The 23,609-nt window shown below is 53.3% G+C and overlaps 2 protein-coding genes across 20 annotated transcripts in view; one reads left to right on the top strand and one right to left on the bottom strand.

The window, feature by feature from the left end:
- Tsc2 (TSC complex subunit 2) overlaps positions 1-9,192 on the top strand; it is a 34,795-nt gene extending 25,603 nt beyond the window's left edge. For 5 of the 13 annotated variants that reach the window (XM_036197078.1, XM_036197085.1, XM_036197080.1 and 2 more), the window contains 16 exons: positions 762-926; positions 1,079-1,228; positions 1,311-1,429; positions 1,950-2,162; positions 2,854-3,057; positions 3,648-3,716; positions 4,767-4,897; positions 5,227-5,714; positions 5,948-6,023; positions 6,200-6,286; positions 6,944-7,130; positions 7,307-7,446; positions 8,370-8,448; positions 8,517-8,608; positions 8,700-8,798; positions 8,887-9,192. In XM_036197078.1, coding sequence (XP_036052971.1) covers positions 762-926; positions 1,079-1,228; positions 1,311-1,429; positions 1,950-2,162; positions 2,854-3,057; positions 3,648-3,716; positions 4,767-4,897; positions 5,227-5,714; positions 5,948-6,023; positions 6,200-6,286; positions 6,944-7,130; positions 7,307-7,446; positions 8,370-8,448; positions 8,517-8,608; positions 8,700-8,798; positions 8,887-9,051 — 2,464 coding nt within the window. In that variant the 3' untranslated portion in view covers positions 9,052-9,192. Of the gene's footprint in view, positions 1-761; positions 927-1,078; positions 1,229-1,310; positions 1,430-1,949; positions 2,163-2,853; positions 3,058-3,647; positions 3,717-4,766; positions 4,898-5,226; positions 5,715-5,947; positions 6,024-6,199; positions 6,287-6,943; positions 7,131-7,306; positions 7,447-8,369; positions 8,449-8,493; positions 8,609-8,699; positions 8,799-8,886 lie in introns of all 13 variants that reach the window. The other 8 variants (XM_036197079.1, XM_036197086.1, XM_036197084.1 and 5 more) reach the window with 4 other exon arrangements.
- Pkd1 (polycystin 1, transient receptor potential channel interacting) overlaps positions 9,184-23,609 on the bottom strand; it is a 52,313-nt gene continuing 37,887 nt past the window's right edge. For 4 of the 7 annotated variants that reach the window (XM_036197070.1, XM_036197073.1, XM_036197072.1 and 1 more), the window contains 22 exons: positions 23,219-23,471; positions 22,896-23,091; positions 20,813-20,983; positions 20,593-20,736; positions 20,281-20,491; positions 20,071-20,197; positions 19,311-19,424; positions 19,155-19,207; positions 18,735-18,919; positions 18,548-18,641; positions 15,043-15,161; positions 14,763-14,965; positions 14,497-14,691; positions 13,964-14,103; positions 13,208-13,320; positions 12,267-12,408; positions 12,008-12,133; positions 11,619-11,793; positions 11,214-11,504; positions 10,993-11,127; positions 10,611-10,916; positions 9,184-10,516 (listed from right to left, as the gene is read on the bottom strand). In XM_036197070.1, the coding sequence (XP_036052963.1) occupies positions 10,067-10,516; positions 10,611-10,916; positions 10,993-11,127; positions 11,214-11,504; positions 11,619-11,793; positions 12,008-12,133; positions 12,267-12,408; positions 13,208-13,320; positions 13,964-14,103; positions 14,497-14,691; positions 14,763-14,965; positions 15,043-15,161; positions 18,548-18,641; positions 18,735-18,919; positions 19,155-19,207; positions 19,311-19,424; positions 20,071-20,197; positions 20,281-20,491; positions 20,593-20,736; positions 20,813-20,983; positions 22,896-23,091; positions 23,219-23,471 (3,943 nt within the window). In that variant the 3' untranslated portion in view covers positions 9,184-10,066. The remainder of the gene's footprint in view (positions 10,517-10,610; positions 10,917-10,992; positions 11,128-11,213; positions 11,505-11,618; positions 11,794-12,007; positions 12,134-12,266; positions 12,409-13,207; positions 13,321-13,963; positions 14,104-14,496; positions 14,692-14,762; positions 14,966-15,042; positions 15,162-18,547; positions 18,642-18,734; positions 18,920-19,154; positions 19,208-19,310; positions 19,425-20,070; positions 20,198-20,280; positions 20,492-20,592; positions 20,737-20,812; positions 20,984-22,895; positions 23,092-23,218; positions 23,472-23,609) is intronic. The other 3 variants (XM_036197074.1, XM_036197071.1, XM_036197077.1) reach the window with 1 other exon arrangement.

Raw genomic sequence — 23,609 nt, 5'->3', positions numbered from 1 at the left:
TTAGGTGCTAGCATCTTCCTGTGAGTTTTGTCTAACTAGTGATGGGCAGCTTTCCTGACCTTCGAGCCTTCGTGGATGTGGCTTCTCCCACCCTGAGATCTAGTTCCTTGCTAGTGCCTGCCTTGGGCACCAACCTCAGTGTGGCTTCTGGTAGCTGGGGACAGTGAGGTGCTCAGTAGAACCTTCCTCTCAACTCTTTTTTTCCTGGCAGATTCCTTAGAAGTAAAATGTGACTAAAGAGCTATGGTACTCACATCAGAACCAAACCTACAAAAGGCCTTCCTCTGGTCCTTGGGGCGTGAGTGGAACTTGAGCAGTCATCCCAGTTCACTTAGCCCAGGCTATCCACAAAGCCCAGCCACGCTCCGTCTGTGACAGGAAGTGGCCCTGTGGGCAGAATGCAATCTTGCTCTGTCCTCCTGTGTTCTCGAAGTCTGCATGACTAAGCTGTGTGCTGCAGCCATGGCGAAATCCTGTGTGCTTTGGGTAGAGGGTTTTCCATCTCGAGAGTCTCTCAGCCCTGCTCCAACCAGAGGGGCTTTGCTGTGAGGCACCTATCCCCCTTCCTCTCTGGGAAGACATGGTCCACATGGCTTGTGGGGTTGTAGCTCCACTGGCTGCCGCACCCTGGGCCTGGTGGGCTTTCTGAGCAAGGCCATCTTAGCCGTGCATGCATTGAGCTTTGGCTCCTGGTGGTAGGTGACTCAGCATGGTTCTCCTCTTAGTCCTGACCCTGACCCAGGTATGGTTTCTTCCTCTAGCAGAATACAGACATCCCTCACCAGCGCTAGCCTGGGGTCTGCGGATGAGAACTCTATGGCCCAGGCTGATGACAACTTGAAGAATCTCCACTTGGAACTCACAGAAACATGTCTGGACATGATGGCCCGATATGTGTTCTCCAACTTCACCGCGGTCCCCAAGAGGTGTGTGAGTACTACAGGACGGGGCACTGAAGGTGGGAGGGCAGCTGCTCCAGGCTCCTGAGGCCCTGCTAGCCTTCAAGAGCTGAGATTCACTGCCTGGAGTTCCCTTTGACCCTGCCCTTGCAAAGGAGGTGACACTTTTATCCGTCTAGGTCCCCTGTGGGGGAGTTCCTCCTGGCAGGAGGCAGGACCAAGACCTGGCTGGTTGGAAATAAGCTTGTCACTGTGACAACCAGTGTGGGAACTGGCACTCGGTCCCTGCTGGGCCTGGACTCGGAGCTGCAGGGTGGCCCAGAGCCAAGGTGACTGTCCTCTCCTTCTGTGTACACTGTGGTCCTGGAAACCCTGGGGACCATGGCTGACTCTGTGTTTGGGCACTTACAGCCTTAGCTCTGATCCTGCTGTACATGTGAGGCAGACAAAGGAAGCACCAGCCAAACTGGAGTCCCAGGCTGGGCAGCAGGTGTCCCGTGGGGCCCGGGACCGGGTCCGCTCCATGTCAGGTGAGTTTCTACCTGGCCAGGACCTGGCAGATGCCCATTAGTCCTGGCAGATGCCCATTAGTCCTCAGCTGCCTCTCACTTTGGCCCAGTGTGCGGAAGGCCTCAGAGCTGAGGGGCTGCTGGCTGGCTTTATGAATGGCTACTTCCTGAGGACCCTTAGGTATGATGCCTGTGGTATACTTGTCTCAGTCTGTGTATAGAGGCATAGCACCTCTGCTTATCAGTGGAGTAAGGCCCCTGCAGCTGAAGGGACTGGAGCCCAGCTCACTCACAGCTGCTTCTGCTGTGATTGAAAGAGCTGTGGTCCAGTGGGCAAGCCTTGGGTCTCTTTTGCTGCTCTCAGCCCAGAGGCCACCACCTTAAAGGGCCAGAACCAGGGTCTGGGACTGGCCTGCTCCAGCCTTCCATGGGCATGGGCCAGGTGCTTCCAGGCTGGACTGTATGCCTGAGGGTCTGCTCTGTGCTGAGTACTTGTACTGGGCAAATGGTGGTCACTAGTTCTCAACCCCCTTGTCTTTAGGGGGCCACGGCCTTCGAGTTGGTGCCCTGGACACTCTGGCTCCCCATACCTCAGGTGGCCCTGCCTCTCTGGGATCACAAACTGCACCAGCAGCAAAGCCTGAGAAGGCCTCTGCAGGAACCCCGCTTCCAAAAGCAGAGAAGACGAATCTGGCAGCCTATGTGCCTTTGCTGACCCAGGGCTGGGCTGAAATCTTGGTCCGCAGGCCCACAGGTACTGAGGAAGGAGGGAAACTGGAGTTCCTAAGACAGTGTCCATGACCTTCTCCAGGCTGAAGACCCGGAGCAACAGGACTGGGGTATTGAGGCATTCACTCAGACTGATCTTCAGAGGTGGGCGGTGCCTGAGGCACTTGCAGAGTACCAAACAGGGCAGCTCACCCTACAGATGTTTAGTCTCAGCGTGGAGACCAAAAGATGAGACTAGATGTGGGCAGGGCTGATTCCTTCTGAGGCCTCTCCTGAGCCTGCAAGTGGTTGCCTTTCTCCTTGTCCTCATGGTTGAGCCCCAAATCCTTTATTATGTGGACACCAGTCATTAGCTTGGGGCCCACCCATGTGATCTCACTCTTTACCATTTCCACATAGTCACTTTCTGAGGTCCCGGGTTAGAGTTCATCTTGCAGCAGCAGTATGACAGTCATGAGGAAGGACTTAACAAAGCTCCCAGCCTCGGAACAGGTGCTGTGGGGATGCGGTACAGAAGGACATAGCTGTGGGCTCCCAGGCTGTCTCAGGAGCCTCTGCCCTCATGTGTATCTGAGCCTGGCCTGCCTGGCCTCAGTGTAGTGTTCATCTAGAGCAACAGAGGGTGTGAATGGGTATAGGTTGTTGGAGATGGTGCTAGGAGCTGGCTGTGGCTGGGAGAAGTATGGCCTGAGGCTTGAGGTACTACCTGTCCCCAGGGAACACCAGCTGGCTGATGAGCTTGGAGAACCCGCTCAGCCCCTTCTCCTCAGACATCAACAACATGCCCCTGCAAGAGCTGTCCAATGCTCTTATGGCTGCTGAGCGCTTCAAGGAGCACCGGGACACAGCCCTGTATAAGTCTCTGTCAGTGCCAGCCGCTGGCACAGCCAAGCCGCCTCCTCTCCCACGATCTAACACAGGTGAGCACAGGAACATGGGCAGTGCTGGACTCAGATGCCCTGTCTGATGGCAGCGTGGTTCCCTCCACTGAGGCTTCCCACGCACAATTTTCAAGGTCTTTTGGGGAGACACTAGTCTAGTGTTCAGGTCCCTAAACCCTCTTCCTTGGAGACGGGTACCTGCTGCCACCACCAGGATGCTCCTGGAGTTGGCAGTGTCTGGGTGGAGCTCTCTGGAGCCTTTGCCAGCACTTCCATGATGGGCATAGCTCTGGGTGAGGAGGCACTATGGGCAGCTGAGCATCCCCCGGGCCGGGGGTGGGATGCCTGAGCCTGCCTGCCTGCTTGCCAACCCTGCCCAGCTAGGCCCGTGGATATGTGGTCATAGATGGTACTTGGAGGCTGAGGACGTCTATGTGTCAGCAGTGACCAGCACTGACCTCCCAAAGGCTGTGCATGCTGTTTGGAGAGCTGGGAGCCCCGTGTGCCGGCCCTGGCCGCCGCTGGCCCTCCCCTCTCTCCTCTCCAGGCCCGGGGCTGTGCCCATCCTCTCTGCTCGGCCTTGTGCAGTCTCTGCTGCTGACGAGGCTACACGCGTGGTTACCTTGCAGTGGCTTCTTTCTCCTCCCTGTACCAGTCCAGCTGCCAAGGACAGCTGCACAGGAGCGTTTCCTGGGCAGGTATTGGCGCGTCCCTGTGAGGAAGCCATGTGGTCTGCAGAGCACCACTCTGCCTCATAGACGCTGTTCTCATCGTCCCTCATCTGGTTACCCCTCCATGGCTGGCTGAGCCTCTCATCGCCCTTGGGGAGCAGGGTCCTGGCTGACATGAGGACATCTGTGTAGGACATCTGTGCTTAGCCCAAGGGAATCTTTAGACCTGTGTCCTGAGCTGAGCTCTGCTTCTGAGGTGTATGAGGCCTCTGGCTGACAGGTTGGGTAGGTCCCCTTGATCTCTGTGGGTTGAGCTATTGGGTCTGAGCCTGGCCTTAAGGCTCGGTAGAGCTGACCTCTTCTAGCTACTAATGATCTGATTGTTTTGTCCATCCCCCTTTCATCATAGCTGGCCCAGGACCTTGGTGACAAGGCCCTACCTCTTTGCCACTGGCTCTTGAAAGTTGCCCTGCAGATTCCCTCATGTGTACAGGAGCCAGCTTTGGAAGTGCAGTGTATACATGGCTGCTGGAATGTGGGCAGGAGCTGGGGGGGGGGGTGTCACAGGCTGCACTGACCCTTGACTGCTTCTTACCCACACCCTGGTGGCCTGGGAAGTGCTACTTGCGGACTTCATCCCTTCCTTCCCTCAAGTACCTGACTTGAAGCCTCTGTCCTCAGAGTGGGTTGCAAGTCTGCATATGGGGACATCCTGCTAGCTTCTTCCTCAGATCCAAGGTCCTGGAGAAACTAGGCCTTTCCCTTAGTCTCAGAGCTGGCTTCAGAAATTGTACCCTCCCAAGCTGGAGCCCTGGAGTGGCCCGCTCTCCTCCATGCCTTACTACTGATGCAGGAGTGGGCGGAGCTGCTGCCCACTGGCCTGTAGGAGGCACTAGAGCCAGGGCTCCGCAGGCCTTCAGAGTCCATCTCCAGCCTGTTCCAGTGGCAGCCAAAGGAAGAGGGTGGAAAGCTCTGCAGGGTGCTGCCCTTCGGCAGGAAGAAGCTGGTGTTCAGAGGCCACATGAGCGTCCAGCCCTGCCCAGCACACAGCAAGCAGCCCTGTCTGTGTCCTCCCAGACTCTGCCGTGGTTCTTGAGGAGGGAAGTCCAGGAGAGGTGCATGTGCCAGGGGAGCCCCCCGAATTGGAGGATTTTGAGGCAGCATTAGGTTCAGACAGGCACTGCCAGCGTCCTGACACCTACAGCAGGGTGAGTGCCTTGGGAAGGCATGGGACAGGTGATAGCCTCCATCCCAGACTCTGTACTAACTTGCTGTGACCTTGATAGTTCCTCTCCTTGACTAAGAAATGGCTAGTTCTTCCTCCATGTCCCTCTGCTCAGGCCATCTGGGTCTCTCACCCTCCATCTGAATGGCCTTTATTGTAGGACTTTTTCAGTCTGGGGGGCTCCTGGCTTCTCTGCTCAGGAGAAGGGACCAGAATGCAAAGGGAGGCATGGGCAGAGGGTTGGAGGGGGAGCCAGAAGAGCCTGGTGCTTGAGTGCCTCCTGACAGTGCTTCTTCCAAACTGTCTCTGCAGTCATCCTCAGCATCTAGCCAGGAAGGAAAGTCGCACTTGGAGGAGCTGGCAGCAGGGGGAATCCCCATCGAGCGGGCCACCTCTGAGGGGGCTCGGCCTAGAGCGGGCCTCCCCTTCCAGCCCTCACACCCCCTGAGCAAGTCTAGCTCATCCCCCGAGTTACAGACTTTACAGGACATCCCTGGAGACCTGGGAGACGGGGCTGACATTGGGCGGCTGAGTCCCGAGTCCAAGGCCCGGTCCCAGTCAGGGATCCTGGATGGGGAAGCGGCTACCTGGTCAGCCCCAGGTGAAGAGGGCCGTGCCACAGTCCCACCTGAAGGTCCCCTGCCTTCCAGTTCTCCCCGCTCCCCTAGTGCCCTCCGGCCCCGAGGCTATACCATCTCCGATTCAGCCCCATCACGAAGGGGCAAGAGGGTGGAGAGGGATACCTTCAAGAGCAGAGCTGCGGCCTCCAGTGCTGAGAAAGTACCAGGCATCAACCCTAGGTGGGCACAAATCCCAAATTGCCACCAACTCCGAGGGATACATTTTCGTCTTGGCTGGAGCGTCCAGACACTGCCTAGGCAGAATAGGCATACATGGAAATTCTTGTGTCTTCCCTGTGGCTGGTGGGAGCCATAAGGGGGGTGGGTTCTTGGCCAAAGTTTAGGTCCCGGTACTCTGCAGGTGGGACAGGGCCTCTGTCCTGGCCCTGCCCTGACCAAGGCTTTCTCTGCAGCTTTGTGTTTCTACAGCTCTACCATTCACCCTTTTTTGGTGATGAGTCCAATAAGCCCATCCTGCTGCCCAATGAGGTAGGCCTGCCTTCCCTCTCCACTGTAGGGTGGGTCACAAGAGGGTCTGGCCCCTAGTGACAGCAGGCTGTCTTCTATTTGGGTAGACAGTTATCCTGAGAATGGGTGTATGATCTGGGTTGGTGGCTGGTGGCGGCGTAGTCTCTGCCCTGGACTCACAGGCTCTGTGATTACAGGCCTTCGAGCGGTCAGTGCAGCTCCTGGATCAGATCCCGTCCTATGACACCCACAAAATTGCTGTCCTGTATGTGGGAGAAGGCCAGGTAAGGCCATAGGGTGAGCATAGAATCATCTGGTCTCAGATGTCTCCCGCCTCAGAGTTGAGTCTCTGGTTCTTTGATGCTCTAGAGCACTAGGAGCTTGTTGAGCCCTGAGCTAGGGGCACAGCTGTGAAGATGACAGGTCAGTGTGTCGGTATGCAGAGCTGTGAGGACTGCAGGGTGCATGCTTGCAATAGCAGACTACTGAGGCCCTGGGGTGAGCCACTGAGTGAATGTAGCTAAGTGGCAGGAGGCAGAGGGCCATCATAGACCATCTCAGCCCAGTGTATGGACATGGCTGTACTAATCTGAGTGCAGTGAGACACTGGACTACTTTGAGACAAGGGATCACCATTAACACCAGCATTTTTAAAGTATCCCTCTGGCTGCTGTTTGGAGCCATGAAGTTAGGTGATGACCTTCCATACAAGAGGAACAGGCTTGGGTTTGGTTGTAGGTTGCTGAGCAGTGCTAGAGTTCTGGGTGTGTTAACTTTGCTAGCTGAATGTAGGTGGGGGAGGGCGGGGAAGTGACTCCAGTGCATGTGGACTGGATCGCTTTAAGTGTGACCTGCCGAGTAGGAGATGGAACAGCCACCCTGGGCTTCCCATCAGTGACAAGTCTGCCAGACTATTCTCCCTCCTCTGGACTCTTCCACAGAGCAGCAGCGAACTGGCCATCCTATCAAATGAACATGGCTCCTACAGGTACACGGAGTTTCTGACAGGCCTGGGCCGGCTCATTGAACTCAAGGACTGCCAGCCAGACAAGGTGTACTTGGGTGGACTAGATGTGTGTGGTGAGGACGGCCAGTTCACTTACTGCTGGCATGATGACATCATGCAAGGTGTGTACTGCTCTAGGCTGGCCTGCTTCCAAGCCCTGCTCTCTGGGAGAGGAGCCAAGAGTTCCTGGGAAACCAGGGGGATCTGGAGGGATACAGGTCTCAACCTGGGCCCCGATGCCCAGCATAAGATGTCCTGTCCTGTCCTGGTACCCAGCCCAGTGTCACCCACCCTACAGCTGTTTTCCACATTGCCACCTTGATGCCCACCAAGGATGTGGATAAGCACCGCTGTGACAAGAAACGGCACCTGGGCAATGACTTTGTTTCTATCATCTACAATGACTCTGGTGAGGACTTCAAGCTGGGCACCATCAAGGTGAGTGGGATCCATGTGCAGGAGATATCCAGGCAGAGGTGGAGTTCTCACTTACACCACCAGACCCATCAGCAGCCCAGGCCATCTGTGAAAATGCTTGCTGGTGTGTCTTGAATTGGCCTTGCGTCCTGAGTGGTAGTCCTTCTTGGGAGCCTCATGTAGATGCTGTCAGGAACCCAGGGAGACATGATCACAAACCTGTTTCTTCGTCTGTAGGATGAACTGTGCCCTCGTGAAGAGTGGCTAGGTGAATATGTGCCCGTGTGGGGTGTGCAGTGCCCAGTAGGAGTGTGGTGTCTGCTTGGAATGGTTTCTAAGGGTCCTTGCTGACACATTTCAGTACCCTTGGGTCAGCACTAGTATCACCTGTGGACTGTGACTTGTGGGCACTGGGAGGTTGAGAGCGTGGTGCAGCCCATGCTGGTAAGTCTGCAGCACAGACTGTGCCAAAAGCCAGAGGACACAGCAGGGCCTCAGGAGGGCAATCTGGGGTGACTGCGGTCCTCGCGAATGTCTGGTGAGACTCAATAGCAGCTGCTTCCAGGTCGAGTTAGGGAAGATGAGGCAGGACTCTGGGAAAAGCCAGTACAACTCACTGAGATGGGCACATGAGCAGTGTCCTCTTGAGAGAATAACCTCAGAGTGGTTAGTAAGGCCGTGTGGGAGTTTCATCTCTACGTATGGACTGTATGCGCATGTGTGTGTGGGCACTTTACGAGTGCCAGGCAGCCTGCAGGCATGTTATAAACTGTAAGCAAATCTGTGTTGGGCCCATGTGCAGAATAGGTTGCATTTAGCCAGAGATGAAGACGAAGGCAGGCGGCCAGTGCTGCCTATTGAGGTGCCAGGCCTCTGACACAGCAGTGACACAGTGGCCTTCAGCACATGCCTGTGCCAGGCTGACATCCCTCTCGTCTGAGCAGGGCCAGTTCAACTTTGTCCACGTGATCATCACACCGCTGGACTACAAATGCAACCTGCTGACTCTGCAGTGCAGGAAAGGTGAGGCCCAGGCTGGGTAGGGTAACTAATGCTGGTCTGAGTCAGGTATGAGCACTGTGTCTCCACAGACATGGAGGGCCTTGTGGACACCAGCGTGGCCAAGATCGTGTCTGACCGAAACCTGTCCTTTGTGGCCCGACAGATGGCCCTACATGCAAATGTGAGTGGTAGCTGCCACCTAGGACCAAGAGGGAGATGGGCGTGTGGTTGCTCCTGGATGGGAACTCACCATCCTGCTTTGGGGTCCCCAGATGGCCTCTCAGGTACACCACAGCCGCTCCAACCCCACTGACATCTATCCCTCCAAGTGGATCGCCAGGCTCCGCCACATTAAGCGTCTCCGCCACCGGGTGAGGAGGACAGGGCTCCCGAGATGTGATGGCTGAGTCTGGTGGGGACAGAACTTCCGGGCTCACTGCCAAAGCCTTCTCTCTCTAGATCCGGGAGGAGGTGCACTATTCAAACCCAAGCTTGCCTCTGATGCACCCTCCATCCCACACCAAAGCGCCAGCTCAGGCCCCTGCTGAGCCTACACCCAACTACGAGACAGGCCAGCGGAAACGCCTCATCTCCTCCGTGGATGACTTCACAGAGTTTGTATAAGGCCACGAGGACTCCTGAGGTGCCAGAGCCATGCAGCTGGCCCTTCCCTGTCTGATACCACCACCTGACTGTACTCTCACATGAAATAAACTGGGCATGTCCACCTGGCCTTGGAGTTCGGAGAAGCACAGATAGCAGTCAGACAGGTTCTTTATTTGACTTTGTCTTGTCTGTTTGGGGTTGGGGCGGGATCAAGGCTAGAGCTGCAGCTGAGCCCACAGAAGCAGGCAGGTGCTATCACACACATTCTCGTCCCCCAACCCCGGGGCCAGCCACAGCAGGGGTCTTGTCCAGTAACTTCTTGGCATCTTTCAACCCACAGTAGTCCCGGCCTTGCGCAGACCTGATACCAGCAGATCTGGGTGCTGCCTGGCCCCAGACAAGGGAGGAAAAGGAAGCCATTGGTGGCCCCAATACTGTCCAGCACCTGCCCAAGGCCAGATTCGGATCCAGTAAATGGCTGCAGCTTCCCCCGCACCCTACCATGGGTTACTTCAGCCCAAGTGAAAAATAGTGACATACAAAAATATATACATTTTAACCCCATATAAATTATTGGTGGTGGACATACAAAAGGGATGGCGGCTAGAGGCAAGTACGCTGCACCAATGAGAGGTAATAACTTAGGGGACGGACAGGGAAGAAGTGTAGCTTAGCCCTCTCGAGCTTGGATCTCTAGCAAGGGGAGATGGCCGCCTAGGGGTAGAGCCGGGCACAGCCCGCTGTACCTGAGGACTCGGGAAATAAATTAGCATCTTGGAGGCTGGGTACTCACTTGGTCCAATACTGCTGTATCCTCCTGTGGGGAGGGGACCGAGGTCCTGGCTGGCTACGCAGCCTTTTTAAAGTGCTGAAGCCCATAGGCAGACAGACCCTAAGGAACTTGTACACAGCCACTCCGGCTCAACCTTGAGAGTAGCAGAAGGTAATACTGAGTGGTGTCCACCCTGGCTCTGAGTGGCCAGTGTGAAGCCACAGGCCTTCCCAAGAAAGGGAATGGCCAGGACCTTAGTGCCTAAGTGCTGCTGGGGTGGACCTTGTTATTAGACCGCGGGGATTTCTTGCTGGGGCCTACTGCCAGGTCTAGCCCCTGGCTGGGCAGAGCTGTCTGAGGGCCTGGAAAGCAGCCAGGGGAAGGTGAGAGAAGTGGTCCGCTATGTCCATGACCTCGAAGGCTCTGGAGTTGTTGCTCCAGCTGGTAGACGTCCTCTGTGGCCTGGTTGAGTCGGTCGAATTGGACAAGCAGGGTTTCAAACACAGCATGTAGGCGTGAGGGCTCTGGTTCCAGCCTCAATGCCGAGCGGCTGAAGCCTGCACTCAGCCCATCTGGCTGGCTGGATGAGGTGGAAGGGCGGGAAGCGTCTGAGCCTGCGCTGGGTGGAGGCTCAACGGGGGATGACTTGGAGTCCCTGGATGAGCGGGAGGGCAGTGGCTCCATTCCTTCAAACCGGACTTTGTGGCGAAACTGGGGGCGGCACAGGGGCTCGGTCAGTCCGGCTGCACCCTGGGCTCGCGAGACCCAGGGTGTGTCCCTCTCCCCCCCACTGGGCCGTACCCACCTCCTTGACCTTACTGAAGCCCATCCAGAGCCGAAGCCTACGCAGAAAAAGCTCCACCATCTCGTAGTCCTGGGGTTCCCAGGCTGGGCGGTAGAGCTCTCCACGTAGGGCATGGTACCGCCAACGTAGGAGGACAGCCCCAAGCCTCAGGGCACCCCACATCCGCAGAGCCCAGAGCCCCACACACAGCAGAGGGGACAGGTACCAGGACTCAGAAGGGCACAGAGCAGGGACTCTGGCCCCAGGACACAAGACCAGGAAGGCTCGGGCCATGTTATGGAGAGTGTCAGCACCAGAGGAAATAAGCTGTGGGAAAGAGACACGGGTAAAGGCATGCCCTGATTGAGGTCCTTCCCTGGCACACCCCAGAACAGCAACCTACCAGAACAGCCATCTGAGCATAGGCCACACCGAGCACCACCAGGCCCAAGGTGGCTCCCATGAGCTCTGGCAGGGCCCGGCACAATGTCTTGCCAAAAACAGACCACTGGCGCACAAACCGCAGCTGCTGGGCAGCCTGTGGAGGACAGAAGGCAGTTTGTCAGCAGCTTTCACCAGCTCCTGGGGTCTGGTCATAGGCATGCACCAGTCCTCGGCCCTTACCTTGATCAAGAGCAGGAAGAGCAGTGAGGCTGCCAGCCCACGGGCCACAGAGCCCAGCTGAGCCACCTGGTCGAAGCTAGTGAAGTGGCGTGGATGGTCATGCACAAAGTGCGTCCACTGTCGGTCAGCGATGGCCAGCTGAGCCAGGCGTACCAGGCCTGTGGCTGCTGTCAACATCACCAGTAGCCACCGTGCCCAGGCATCAGGCTGTGCTGTGCGTGCACACCCCTCTCTGCGCCAGGTGTGCACCTCAGCCATGGAGAAGTACAGGGCGAAGAGCAGCAAGCACACCTGTGGGAGGGGTGTCCGTGAGGGAGGGCGTGGTCAAGAGTGGCAGGGGTGTGTCCAGGTTCCTGTGGGGCATGATCAGGAGCCTGAGGACAGGTGTCAAGTGGAAGGGCATACCGAGGTGAGTAGCGGCAGTGACAGGCCGGTGCTGAGTCGCCGTAATGCAAATGGGCGGACACTGAAGGCAGCCAGTGCATGGCCTGCTACAGGGAACTCGAGGCGCAGTGTGACAGCAGCGTGTAGCCCCACAGCAGGGCTGTATCGGGTGAGTTCCACAAACACTGCACGGCTCCTACATGGAGGGTGCTGTCAGCAGGAGGGGCCATATGTGCAGGAGCACAGGGTACAAGATGGGAAGTGGCTACCGTATTTGGTCAGTTACACAGGCCTGGGAGGGAGGGCCCCAGGGGATTCAGGGCTAGGCATGGGGACAGCTTGGCCAGGACTGAGGCTCAGAGGCCTGCCAGGGGATCCAGACTCCTGCTCACTTCCCCCTCAGCACCCACCTGCTGTCAAGCCAGTTGTGCAGCTGCAGGAAGCCCAGCCGGGCACGGCTCTCCTCCAGACTCAGGCCTAGCTCCTGTACATAGCCCCCACTGTCATACATTGCACAGTAGCCCCAGTACCAGGCGCTGTGGAGACAGGGCAGTATTGGAAACTCTCCAGCCCTGAGAATATCTGGCAAGCAGGCCCCTAAGGGGGCCAGAAGATCCTCTGAAGAACTTCCATCACCCGGTTGGGGCCTTTGGCCCTTGCTCTACTCACCCCAGCAAGTCAGGTGCAGAGTAGGACCATGTCTCAGAACCATTTTGAGCTACACTCTGCCAGCCGATGCCATAGTCACTGTTGCTCAGGCTTGCTGTGGCGGAACACATGTGCTCTGGGCTTGAAGGGTCTGGGCAGAGTGCTAGAAAGCAGAGGGCCAGGACTCAGGACATGCTGTACCGCAATGGGTGAGCTCCTGTGCTGGAACCCTGAGACTGCATTCTTTACTGGAAAAACCTGTCTCTAGCTGTGGTGTGGCTCAGCCCTAGCACACACCTTTAATCCAAGAGCTTTCTGCCTGAATACTGTAAACAGAATTAAATAAAGTCAGCCATGGGTCAAGAGGCAGAGCAAGCAACCAGTTGACAAGGAAGTGAATTTAGGATTATTTTTTAAAAAAGAAGCCAGGCGGTGGTGGCGCACGCCTGTAATCCCAGCACTTGGGAGGCAGAGGCAGGTGGGTCTCTGTGAGTTCGAAACCAGCCTGGTCTACAGAACTAGACCAGGACAGCCTCCAAAGCTACAGAGAAGCCCTGTCTCAAAAAACCAAAAGAAAAAAAAAAAAGAAGGAATGAGGAAGACAGACAGACACACAAGAAGTAAGAGGAGGGAAATTTGAGGGCGGTTTTGAGACAGTGGAGGAAGAGAGAGGTGGGATAGCAACTGAGGAGAAGATCAGCAGGGTGCTCTCTCGGCCTCTCTGAGCTAGCAGGCTTTCACCTCAGCATCTGGCTCCAGAGTCTTTATTGGTAAAATTGAACGATTGAGATTTTGTTAAAAACCACATCCCATAAAGCAAACATTATTATCAGTTATAGAAAGACAATGAAAGGAAACTGAAGAAGAGGCCAAAGGTTAAGCAGAGGTCAGACAGCTCAGCTGCATTGCAGGTTGCAATGGAAGGAACAGGGTGAAAAGCACAGAGGCCATCTCCAGCTTACCTTCCTGTAGCCGCACCTGCCGCAGCCGCGGGGGTCCCAGCTCAGGACTAGACTGGTTCCCGTGGACATAGGGCAAGAGGACATGTGACATCCATGGCCAGAACTCATCAGACCTGCCAGCAAATGTCAGTCTCTGAGGTCAAGGCTGTCAGGGCCCAGGAGGTGCTGCTGCAGCAGTCTTGGGGGTAATGCTGGGCCTGGGCCCATGTTCCCTACTCTTGGACTGCTGGCATTTGGGGAAGAGAATTCCGTCCTGATGTTGTGCTGTGTACCACAGAAGACTAAGCAGTGTCCCAATTCTCTACCCACTGTATAGCCCAGCATATACTCTGGTCTTGACAACCAAACAGGAATCTGGATCAGGGATGTCCAATCTTTTAGCTTATCTGGGCCACACAGGAGATTCTAACCCACAGCTTACAGGTTTCAAGAGCATTACACAGGTTCATTTTGTATGAATATAATTGTGATTATATTGTAGTCTACAAAATTCAATTGAGTTATAAAAACAAAACAAAATCAAACATAAAACATCTCATGCTTTAAACAGCAGACTTAGAATTTTGTGCTGGGATTCATTCATAGCTGCCCTGAGTTACATGTGGCTCATGAACTGTAGGGCACCTTTGATTCTAGATACTTCCAAATGTTCCCCAGAGGCTGGGCTAGACTAAAGACAAAACAAATATGGGCCTTGGTGGGCACCAGTGCCACCCTGGCCCAATGCATGGATGTGTGTGTCCTGAGTGTCCCTACCGGGTGATGGCCAAAAAGGCTTGGCTATCCAGCTCCTGCTTGATGGCACTCTGCAGTCGATAGGCGTGACCATGGCAAGAAGCATCCCCATAGTTGGCCAGGAGCGTCACCAGTAAGAAAAGCATGTACACCAAGAGGCTCTGCAGGACAGGGACAGATGGTTCTGATCAGCTAATTCCACCCCCAGGGCCAGAGCAAGGCTTTAAGACTATCCACTGGAGCCCGGGAGTGGTGGCGCACACCTTTAATTCCAGCAGTCAGGAGGCAGAGGCATTGTGGCTAGCCTGGTCTACAGGGCAAGTTCCGGAAAGGCCAGGGATACAGAGACAGGCTCTGAGAACCAGAACAGCTGTGCCTACTGCCCTCAAGGCCAGGTGAAAGCAGGGACGTAAGATGTACCATAAAAAACGGGGGTTGGGGGGGCAGCAGGTGATAGCAGGGTAGGAGCTACAAACCCCTGAATGCCCACTATTGATAAGGTGTGGAGCAAAGACCTGGAGACGGAGCAGAGGTTATCTGTGGTCAGAGCTCACCTTCAACATGTCATGGAGCTTCTTGACCTTTCGGGCTTCCTCTTTTGCCAAGAAGAGAGCAAACCCATGAGGGGGCCGCACACGGGGCACACGTTCACTCACAGGTGTTACAGCTGGGCTTTCTACCAGAGTGTCATCTTCATCAGGGTGTAGCCGCTTGGCTATCAGGGAGAAGTAGAGAGCTTCCAGCAGGACCTAAGGTGGCAGTGGAATCAGCTGGCAAGCATGAGACTGGCAGACCCCCTCCCCTCTACGAGTCTTCTCACCTTAAGGGGCTCCCAGCCAAGAAATGAGGCTAGGAAGCTGGAGCTGCTTGACAGAAGCCACATGACACTCACACTGGGGGGGAAGCTGGCACCGATCCAGCCCGAGACTGCTACAGCCACTGCTACCAAGAGTAGGCTGAGCCCATGGGCCAGGGGGGCACACCAGGCGGGCAACAGTCGCTTCCGAAGGCCTTCCACCAGTCCTGGGGACACACAGACAGCTGCATGGCTGCCAGCCCAGGTGGGCCTAGGAGGGGTGTCCTGGTCTGCGTGTGCATACCTGTCCTTGAGAGCCTTGTCACCAGGGGCTGTTCCCAGGTCAGGCCCATGCTGGCTGGCCTCTTCTCCCCCAGTGTCTGCAGCATCAGTGTTTCTGTTTTCTCCCCAGGAACACTGGACCTGGGCACAGGGCAGGGCCATGAGTTTTGTGCATCCCCCCAGGAAGAAGAGGCAGTAGTTTCAGTCTGCATTCATCTAGGAGCAGTTCCTTCAGCATCTTAGAGTCCTAAACCAAGTGAATATGGTGCTGGGCATGCATGGAACCCTGGTCATTGTCCTTGCTTGCTTCCTGTATATACACCCACTGCCCAGGCCCCAACTAAGGGACTAGTAAGTCCTTATCTTATACATTCTGTCCTGGCATGACCCAATGGCCCTTCTTCAATCTCATACCAGCCACAAAGGACTGTGTTCTAAACCCTGCATGCACTCTCCAAGTCCTGCCCTGTAGAAGTTACTGAGGTGCGCATTCCTGTGTGGTTCTGCTTTTAAAAAGGCCAATCTGGTCTGTACAGTGAGTTCTAGGCCAGACAGGAATACATAGTGAGACCTTGTCTCAAAAACAAATAAGTAAATAAATAAGGAAGCAGAGCTAAGAGGGCAAAAAAGACATGAGACTGCCTGAGGGCAGAGTCCCTGGTGCTTTTAAATACATGGTCCATACCAAGTGTGCACCTGCCACCGAGCCTTGGATCTGTGTATCTGTGTATCTCTGGATCTGTGCTACTTAGTGAGCAAAAGCATGTGGGTTTATCAGGCAAGCACTCACAGGATAGCAAATAACTGGAAATGTTTTACTTTAGAATGACTTTGCTGAACATAGAAGTCATAAAGCATTTAGCTAAGAGTTTAAAATTTGCCAGATGGTGGTGGCGCACGCCTTTTAATTCTAGCACTCGGAGACAGAGGCAGGTGGATCTCTGGGAGTTCGAGGCCAGCCTGGTCTACAGATCGAGTTCCAGGACAGCCAAGGCTACAATGAGAAACCCTGTCTTGAAAAACAAAAACAGGGGGCTAGGGATTTAGCTCAGTGGTAGAGTGCTTGCCTAGCAAGCACAAGGCCCCAGGTTCGATCCTCAGCTCCACAGGAAAAAAAAACAAAAACAAAAATTGAGGACATTTAAGATCAGCATTCCCAATGTGCTGAGGAAGAGGCACATTAATAGTTCTTCCTAGTCATTCACTGTGTGGCTGTCTACAGAATGTATATGGGGACAAACACTGGTAAGATGCATAGCACAGAGCATAGCTGTCATCAGACTGAGCTGCATGAGCAAGCTGTGCCTGTCACTGTACAATCAGTGACCCGGTACTGGTCCATTCCTAACTGGATGCCAGGCACGGCTGGACACTCTGAGTGTAGGACAGTGAAAGAACAAAGTCTCTGCACTCAGTGTACAGCCTACCAACAGCAGAAACAGGCCACTGTTTTGGGAGAGGGGAGGGCCTGGAAAGGTGCAGCATGTGAAAGTACACACTTAGGTACACCTTGTGAGACTTCACTGCATCCATATCAGGTAAAGACAGGCCCTGTTCAAGCCACATCAAAGCAAAGCAAATGAAACACCTCTTTGGGGAAGAGGACTCTGGGCAGAGGGAGCAGCAGATGCAGGATACAGAAGCTGGGAAGTAATATGCTCAGAGGTGGAGTGGAAGGACCTATTTCTTAGCTCTGTATGGTATCAGGACTGCATCAGGGTGGGAGGCCACCTTTAAGATGGCCCCCAACAAAGCTTCCCCTGGCACCATTCCCCTGTGTAGTTCCCTTCCAGAGTAACTGAAAGGGTATCTGTAGAACCAACAGTGTGCTATTAACAGGGCTTGTAATAAAAGATGTGGCTTCTAAGACCACATACTCCTAGAGGATATTAGCTGGCAAAGCCATCAGCCCCACAGTGAAGCTGATATGGGGATAACTGGAGTCTGCCGACAGCCTGGCCAGTGTGCCCACTGTCCTTTTAAGCACTAAATACAAGGTAGTGGTACGTGATACAGCAAGAAAATGAGGTGCCAAGAGAGCAGGGTTGGAGAACTACCGAGGAGGTACAGAGCACCTATGGAGCAGGCCCTAGCAATGGTCCAGGCAGAAAGGCATGAAATGGAAGGTGCACCTGGGAACACACTCATGCCTGCATTTGGAAAGAAGCTGAGAGATTTTATTAAAGAATGAAGGCAAGGAGAGTCCCAGAACCCAGATTTGTCTCTGCCCACTAGAGAAAGAAGTCAGGGAGGACAGACTACTCCTGGAGACTCAGCCCTGGACTGACTCTGGGCAGCTCAGTGTGGGAGAACCTCAGGTGGTAGGCCGACGGCACCGGCCAGCAATTCCCTGTGCTGTCACTAGTTTCTCCAGTCAGTCCTTCCTGCCACGATCCAGTAACTCAGAGAATCTCCCTTTCTATATTCTGGTACAGTTCATTCCTCACTAATTTCTGCTTGTTTGAAATTTAGAATGAAAATGTGGATACTGAAATAGATGTAGATGAGAAAAAGAATATATATTCTATGTGAACTCTTCTCGTTGAATTGGGAAAAACCAAGAAACTTGATCATTTTTAAGCATTAAAATAATGAAAATATTCTCAAAATGAAAATGTGATATTTAAAAACTTTTCCAGGGACTGGAGAGATGGCTCAGCAGTTAAGAGCACTGACTACTATTCCAGAGGTCCTGAGTTCAATTCCCAGCACCCACATGGCAGCTCACAACTGTCTGTAACTACAGTTCTAGGGGATCCAACATCCTCACACCAATGCCCATAAAATAAATTTAAATACATTTAAAAAAAAATAAAAAATAAAAACTTGCTGGGCATTGGTGGCGCACGCCTTTAATCCCAGCACTCGGGAGGCAGAAGCAGGTGGATCTCTGTGAGTTCGAGGCCAGCCTGGGCTACCAAGTGAGTTCCAGGAAAGGCGCAAAGCTACACAGAGAAACCCTGTCTCAAAAAAAACAACAAAAAAAAAACTTTTCCAACCAGGCGGTGGTGACACATACTGTTAATCACAGCACTCAGGAGGCTAGCCTGCTCTACAAAGCGAGTTCCAGGAAAGGCGCAAAGCTATACAGAGAAACCCTGTCTCAAAAAACCAAAAAAACCAACCAACAAACAAAAAACCAAAACAACAACAAAAAAAAAACTTTTCCATGATTTTTTCAGTTTTGATAACAAATCAAAATTCCTTTATGCTACACAGTGAGACCCTGCCTCAAAACAAAAAAACAAAAACAAAATTTCTTCCCAGACCAAGCCCCTGAGGTCCATATTGGTGGCTTTTCCATTGTCTAATGTGTCCGCTTCCACCCCTTCTCTAAAGGGATGATGTGCTGGGCCCTGGGTTCCCATGAAATACCCTCCACAGGTGGGAAAGAGCAGTCAAGCAACAGAGCACAGTCCACATGGATAACAGGACAGGCAGAATAGCCTTAGCTTCCTGAGGCAGGCACAGGGCCCCAAGAACCAACACAGACACCCCACCTCCTTCCAACCATGCCAGGCACTCACAGGCTAGTAAGCAGGTCTGTTTCTATGAGGGCATCCTGGGTAGGAACCAGGTTGCTGGCCCCATCGGCCAGGACCTGCTGGATCAGGTCTTCATCTAAGAGGGAACGAAAGCATCGGAGTAACATGACACTTAATAACTTGTGTTCTCTGAGAGCTTATAAATCATTCCTTCCCACTTCTGGCTCACCTGATGCTGACAAGTATTTAGCAGGCAAGGAAGGGCTAACCAGAGAGACGCCATCTTCCTCTGGGCCCAACATGCGGCCAGGTCTATTTTGTACCAATTGCTGCAGTGTGCTGCTCACAACAGATGGGTCACTGAGTAGGTCTGGCCAACTGAGAGTGCCCTCACTGGATGGCCAGCACACGAGGCTGTGGGAAACATAGACACTGTCAAATGTACCTGATCCAAGACTAGTCACACAAGCATGTGGGAAGCCACACACACAAGGGCACACCAGCTCTGGAGCAGCCCCTCTCCCAGTATATGACAACACCCAGAGACAGCCAAAAAAGGATGGGGGCACATAGCCTAACACCCTCACATGGCCTGCCAGGTACTGCTGCTGACTCAGCTGAAGCTCCCAGACTCTCCAGGCAGCCTCACCTTTTAGCATCTTCCAGAAACAAGTCATCCTTCACTTGCCCAGCGAGGGCCTGCTGAGAACAGGAAAGTGCCTCAGTGGGGTCTGCAGCAGCAGCAGCACAGCCCAACCAGCCCTAACCAGCTCACCCTGCCCTGAGTCCCTGGGGGAGTCTTCACCTCTGTGAGGCCAGAGAGTGTGAGGAGGGAGCTGTCCAGCACCGATGGGTCCAGGTAGCTGTCAACATCGAGGGCCTGCGGCCCTGTGGGTGTGGGGTGTTGGTCACCAGACACCTGAGGACAGAAGGATGATTTCAGTCTCAATGGCTGGTAGAACTGGGCAGGAAGCCACTGGCCTGGCTTCTGTCCGTGATGATTCTGGAATGAGTGACTGGAGCTCTTTCCTGGTTCTAGGGCTACTTGATTTCTTTTTGAATTGGTTTTGGCAGTTTGTGTCTTTCTAGCAATCAACTTTCTTCTAGGTCCCTTACCCCACTGGTGTATAGCTGCTCATGGGATTTATTTCCAAGCCCCATCTATTTCTCTGGAGGGGATGTCTCCTCTAACTCATGGTTTGGTAACTTGAATCTCTTCCCCTTTGGTTACTCTAGCTGATGGCTTATCAGTTCTGTCCATCCTTTCATAGAATCACTTTTAGTCTCTAGATTTTCCCTCTGGTAGCTCAGTAGTAGAGTGCTTGCCTAGCAAGTGAAAGGCCCTGGGTTTGGTCCTCAGCACCAAATAAATAAACAAAAACAAAAAAAAGTAAAAATTTCAAAACCTGTTCAAAGCTAAGGGCTATCTGTATTGTTGACTGACAGGATGACAGATAGGAGTTTCATAGGTAGAGAATAGCAAACCCAGAGTCCTCTGCTCTCCAGGTACCAAACAACACAAACCACACTCCACCTCAGAGTTCCGAGGCCCTTGCCCAGCCCACCTTACTCCGTGACATCCGGAAGAGGAACAGGACAGCCAAGTAGACAGGGTAGACTACAACACTGGACACAAGGCCGATAGCAACTGTGTCAACACTTGGTGGAATCAAATTGGATACAGGCCCCACGCTGAGGTGACAGAGAAGACAAGGTAGGTTAGGGAGAGGATTAGAACAAAGTCAGGCAGGGGCAGCAAACCTCACAGAACCTACCTGTATGTGCTATCTCCCACGACCCCATACCACACAGCATTGGCAGCCAGGAACAGGCAGAGGAGGAGGACACAGCAGGTAACCCTCTGGACTCGAGTGAAGCGGCTACGAGGTGGCCTGTCCCATATGGAGAGCCAGATGTGCTTGTCAAAGAAGCCTCTCTGCAGTTCGGCCACTAGGAGGCGCTGGAACTGCCACAAGGCAGCTTCATCTGGGAGGATTCAGATTTAGAGCAGGGTAGCTGGGTCAGCCACCCACCATTATCACCCACCTCTCCCTGTCTCCACTCCCAAGGCAGATGGGCAGCCTTACTTGCTGCAAGCACCTCCTTCTCCACTAGGCCCCCATTGGCCTCAGTCTCCACAGACAGCCAGTCGTTGACCAAGAAGAAGGTGCTTCGGGCACTCTGCAGGTCCCTGACAATGACGTGCTGTAGGAACCAGGCAGGGCTGAGCCCTGTGGAGAAAGGGAGCCGGGTGAGGACTGAAGCCGACTGGCAGGGTGCAGGGGTGGTGACAGCTCTCACTCAGACCTTTGTTGTCATGCCACACTCGAATCTTCCACACGCTGCCCAGGCTGTGCGGGGTCGCAATCTGGAAGATGTCCAGGCTGTTCCGATGAAAAGCTCTGTCCCCATCTAAGTGCCGGTGACCACTCCGGTTGTCCTCTCCATACAACATGATGCCTACATGAGCCGTGGTACCTGGAGAGCAGAGGACTCTGGGTTTGCTATTCTCTACATATGAAACATCTGTCATCCTGTCAGTCAACAATACAGATAGCCCTTAGCTTTGAACAGGTTTTGAAACTTTTACTTTTTTTTGTTTTTGTTTATTTATTCGGTGCTGAGGACCAAACCCAGGGCCTTTCACTTGCTAGGCAAGCACTCTACTTGAGCTAAATCCCCAACCCCTAAATTTTTACTTTTATAGTAATGTGGATTGAATCTAGAACCCTACTCATGATAGGCAAGTACCCTACCTCTGAGTTCCATCCCTAATCATTTTTTAAAAGACATTTTGTTTTAGCACAGGATCTCATCAAGTCACTCAAACTAGTCTGTAACTTGCCCTCATTTGCCTGAGTTTGTGATCCCCCTGCCTCAGCCTCCCAAGTAGGCCTGCAAAACCAGGTCATTTGTATAGTTCAAACAGACACAAATTCCAGGTTTCTCAATCTGTTAATAAACACCAAGCCTGCAACAGCATGGTTTCCAGTGGCCAGGGTGTATGTGCTGAGCTCAGAGTTATAAACCTGGCCAGCCTGTCATGTGACAGGCTACGTGTTTCAATGACCAGGCACATCTACAATTCAGTCACACAGGTAACAGCTATGTGGCTAGGTAGTTTCCTCTCTAGACATGAACTCACAGCTTTTAAAAACTGGGCACTAAGAAGAGAAAACTGGCCAGCAATAATGAAAGCATGGCAAAGAAATAAAAATTGGTGGGTTTAGCTGAGCAGCGGTGGCACACACCTTTAATCCCAGCCAGTGGATCTCTGTGAGTTCAAGACCAGCCTGGTCTACAGAGGGAGACCCAGGACAGGCACTAAACTACACAGAGAAACCCTGTCTCAAAACAAAACAAAACGAAAAAGCAACAAAAAATAATTGGTGGGGTTAGGGTAGAGCTCAGGGGCAGACTATGTACTCAGCAGGAAGCCCTGGGTCCATCTCAAGTACATAAAAAATGAGTGAGAAATTGCAACACTGGAAATAAAATTAGAATAAAAAATAAACAAAATTGTTGAAATAAGCTCTTGCCTTGGAATTTGTCAGCAAAGAGACTTTCCATGTGAACAAGGGAAGCTGTCACAAGAAAGGAGGGGCTGTCTCTGCAGAAAATGTTGAAGGCTTCCCAAAGAGTTCCCAAGGAAATTTCACAATATTCACAGCAAAAAGAAAAATGCTGGAAGGTAATTCAAACTTGGACTATGACACTTGCCAGAGCTTACTCTGTCTGAGAAGTCACTGGAAAATCTGTAATCACACTATTTTGAAGTTTCCAAACGCTTTCACTTCCAGGGTGTGTCTGTACGTCTGTTTGGGACAGGGTCTTGCTATAAAGCCTAGGTTTGTGAGCTTTTTTCCCCCCCAAGACAGGGTTTCAGGGGCTGGAGAGATGGCTCAGTGATTAAGAGTATTGGTTGGCTGAGTGGTGGTGGCGCACATCTTTATCCCCAGCACTCAGGGGGCAGAGGCAAGTGGACCTCAAGAAGCCAGCCTGGTCTACAGAGTGAGTTCTAGGCCACCCAGAGCTACATAGTGAGACTGCACCCTACCCCAGCCAATAAATAAATAAACAAACACTAAGGGCTGCAGAGCAGTTACAGTACAGTGGTTTGAACTTACGTATGTGAGGCCCGCTCCACTCTCAAGTGAGGAGCACCTTCTTGGCTCTTGGACTTGTCTTTCTTAGGAAAGACACATGAACTGACATCAACTGCTCTGTGTTTATGCGGTGCTGTGGATGGAACCCAGGGCCTTTGCATCCTAGGCAAGTGTTCTGCCACTGAGCTACATCCACAACCACCAAATAGGGTCCAGGATTGAGACTGCCAGGTCTAGGCCAGGGTAGACTCCATATCCCTACCCCTAATCACTCCTTTCCTTACCTGAACCTCGGCTCCAGCCAGTCTTGACCAGGATTTCATATTTGAAGCGGCCCCCCTTCCCACAGAATGGGATGACACGGACTCGGCTAACATCCAGCTGGTCCAGCTTGCGCAGGATCACAGCCATGACCACATAGGTCACCAGACATATGGTATATGTCAGCAGGACAATGTAGTTAATGTTTGCAGAAGGTTCCTGGGAAGAAAGACTCATCAGGTACTGGGTGGCTTCAGCTCATGCACTTTAGTTTCTAAGGATGTAATCAGGATGCACTAGGCTCTCTCAAAATGGAAAAAGATCTAGGCACAGGAGCATCACTCACAGGAAAGATGAATTGAACATGGCTGGGAGGCACAAAAAGGCTGGCACCAAAGGCAGTGAGGTGACGGGTAAGGCAGACAGCCTGGCTGGGTGAGGTCTCCTCCAGGGGTACAATCCCCTCAGTTCTCCACATCATCATTTCTTCACTGAAGTACTGGCACAGGGATGTATACAGACCAACAGACACCTCCAGTGCAGACCAGTGGAAATGGCTTGTCAGGTTCAGGTAGTAACTCCTGCCCAGTGATCCAGTCCTACAAGGGACGGAGAGGTGTCACTGCCAGACTCCAAGGCCCTGAGTGTTAGGACCAGCCTTCCTGTTGCCCTGGTTCCATAATTAGCCACATACCTGTGGCTAATGCAGGACAAGTTGCAGTCACCCCTCCCACCTC

Source organism: Onychomys torridus, chromosome 8 (assembly GCF_903995425.1).
Source record: "Onychomys torridus chromosome 8, mOncTor1.1, whole genome shotgun sequence".
NCBI classification, from domain to species: Eukaryota; Metazoa; Chordata; class Mammalia; order Rodentia; family Cricetidae; genus Onychomys; species Onychomys torridus.
Note: the sequence above shows the minus strand (reverse complement) of the source record. Positions and strands in the feature narration are given on the sequence as shown.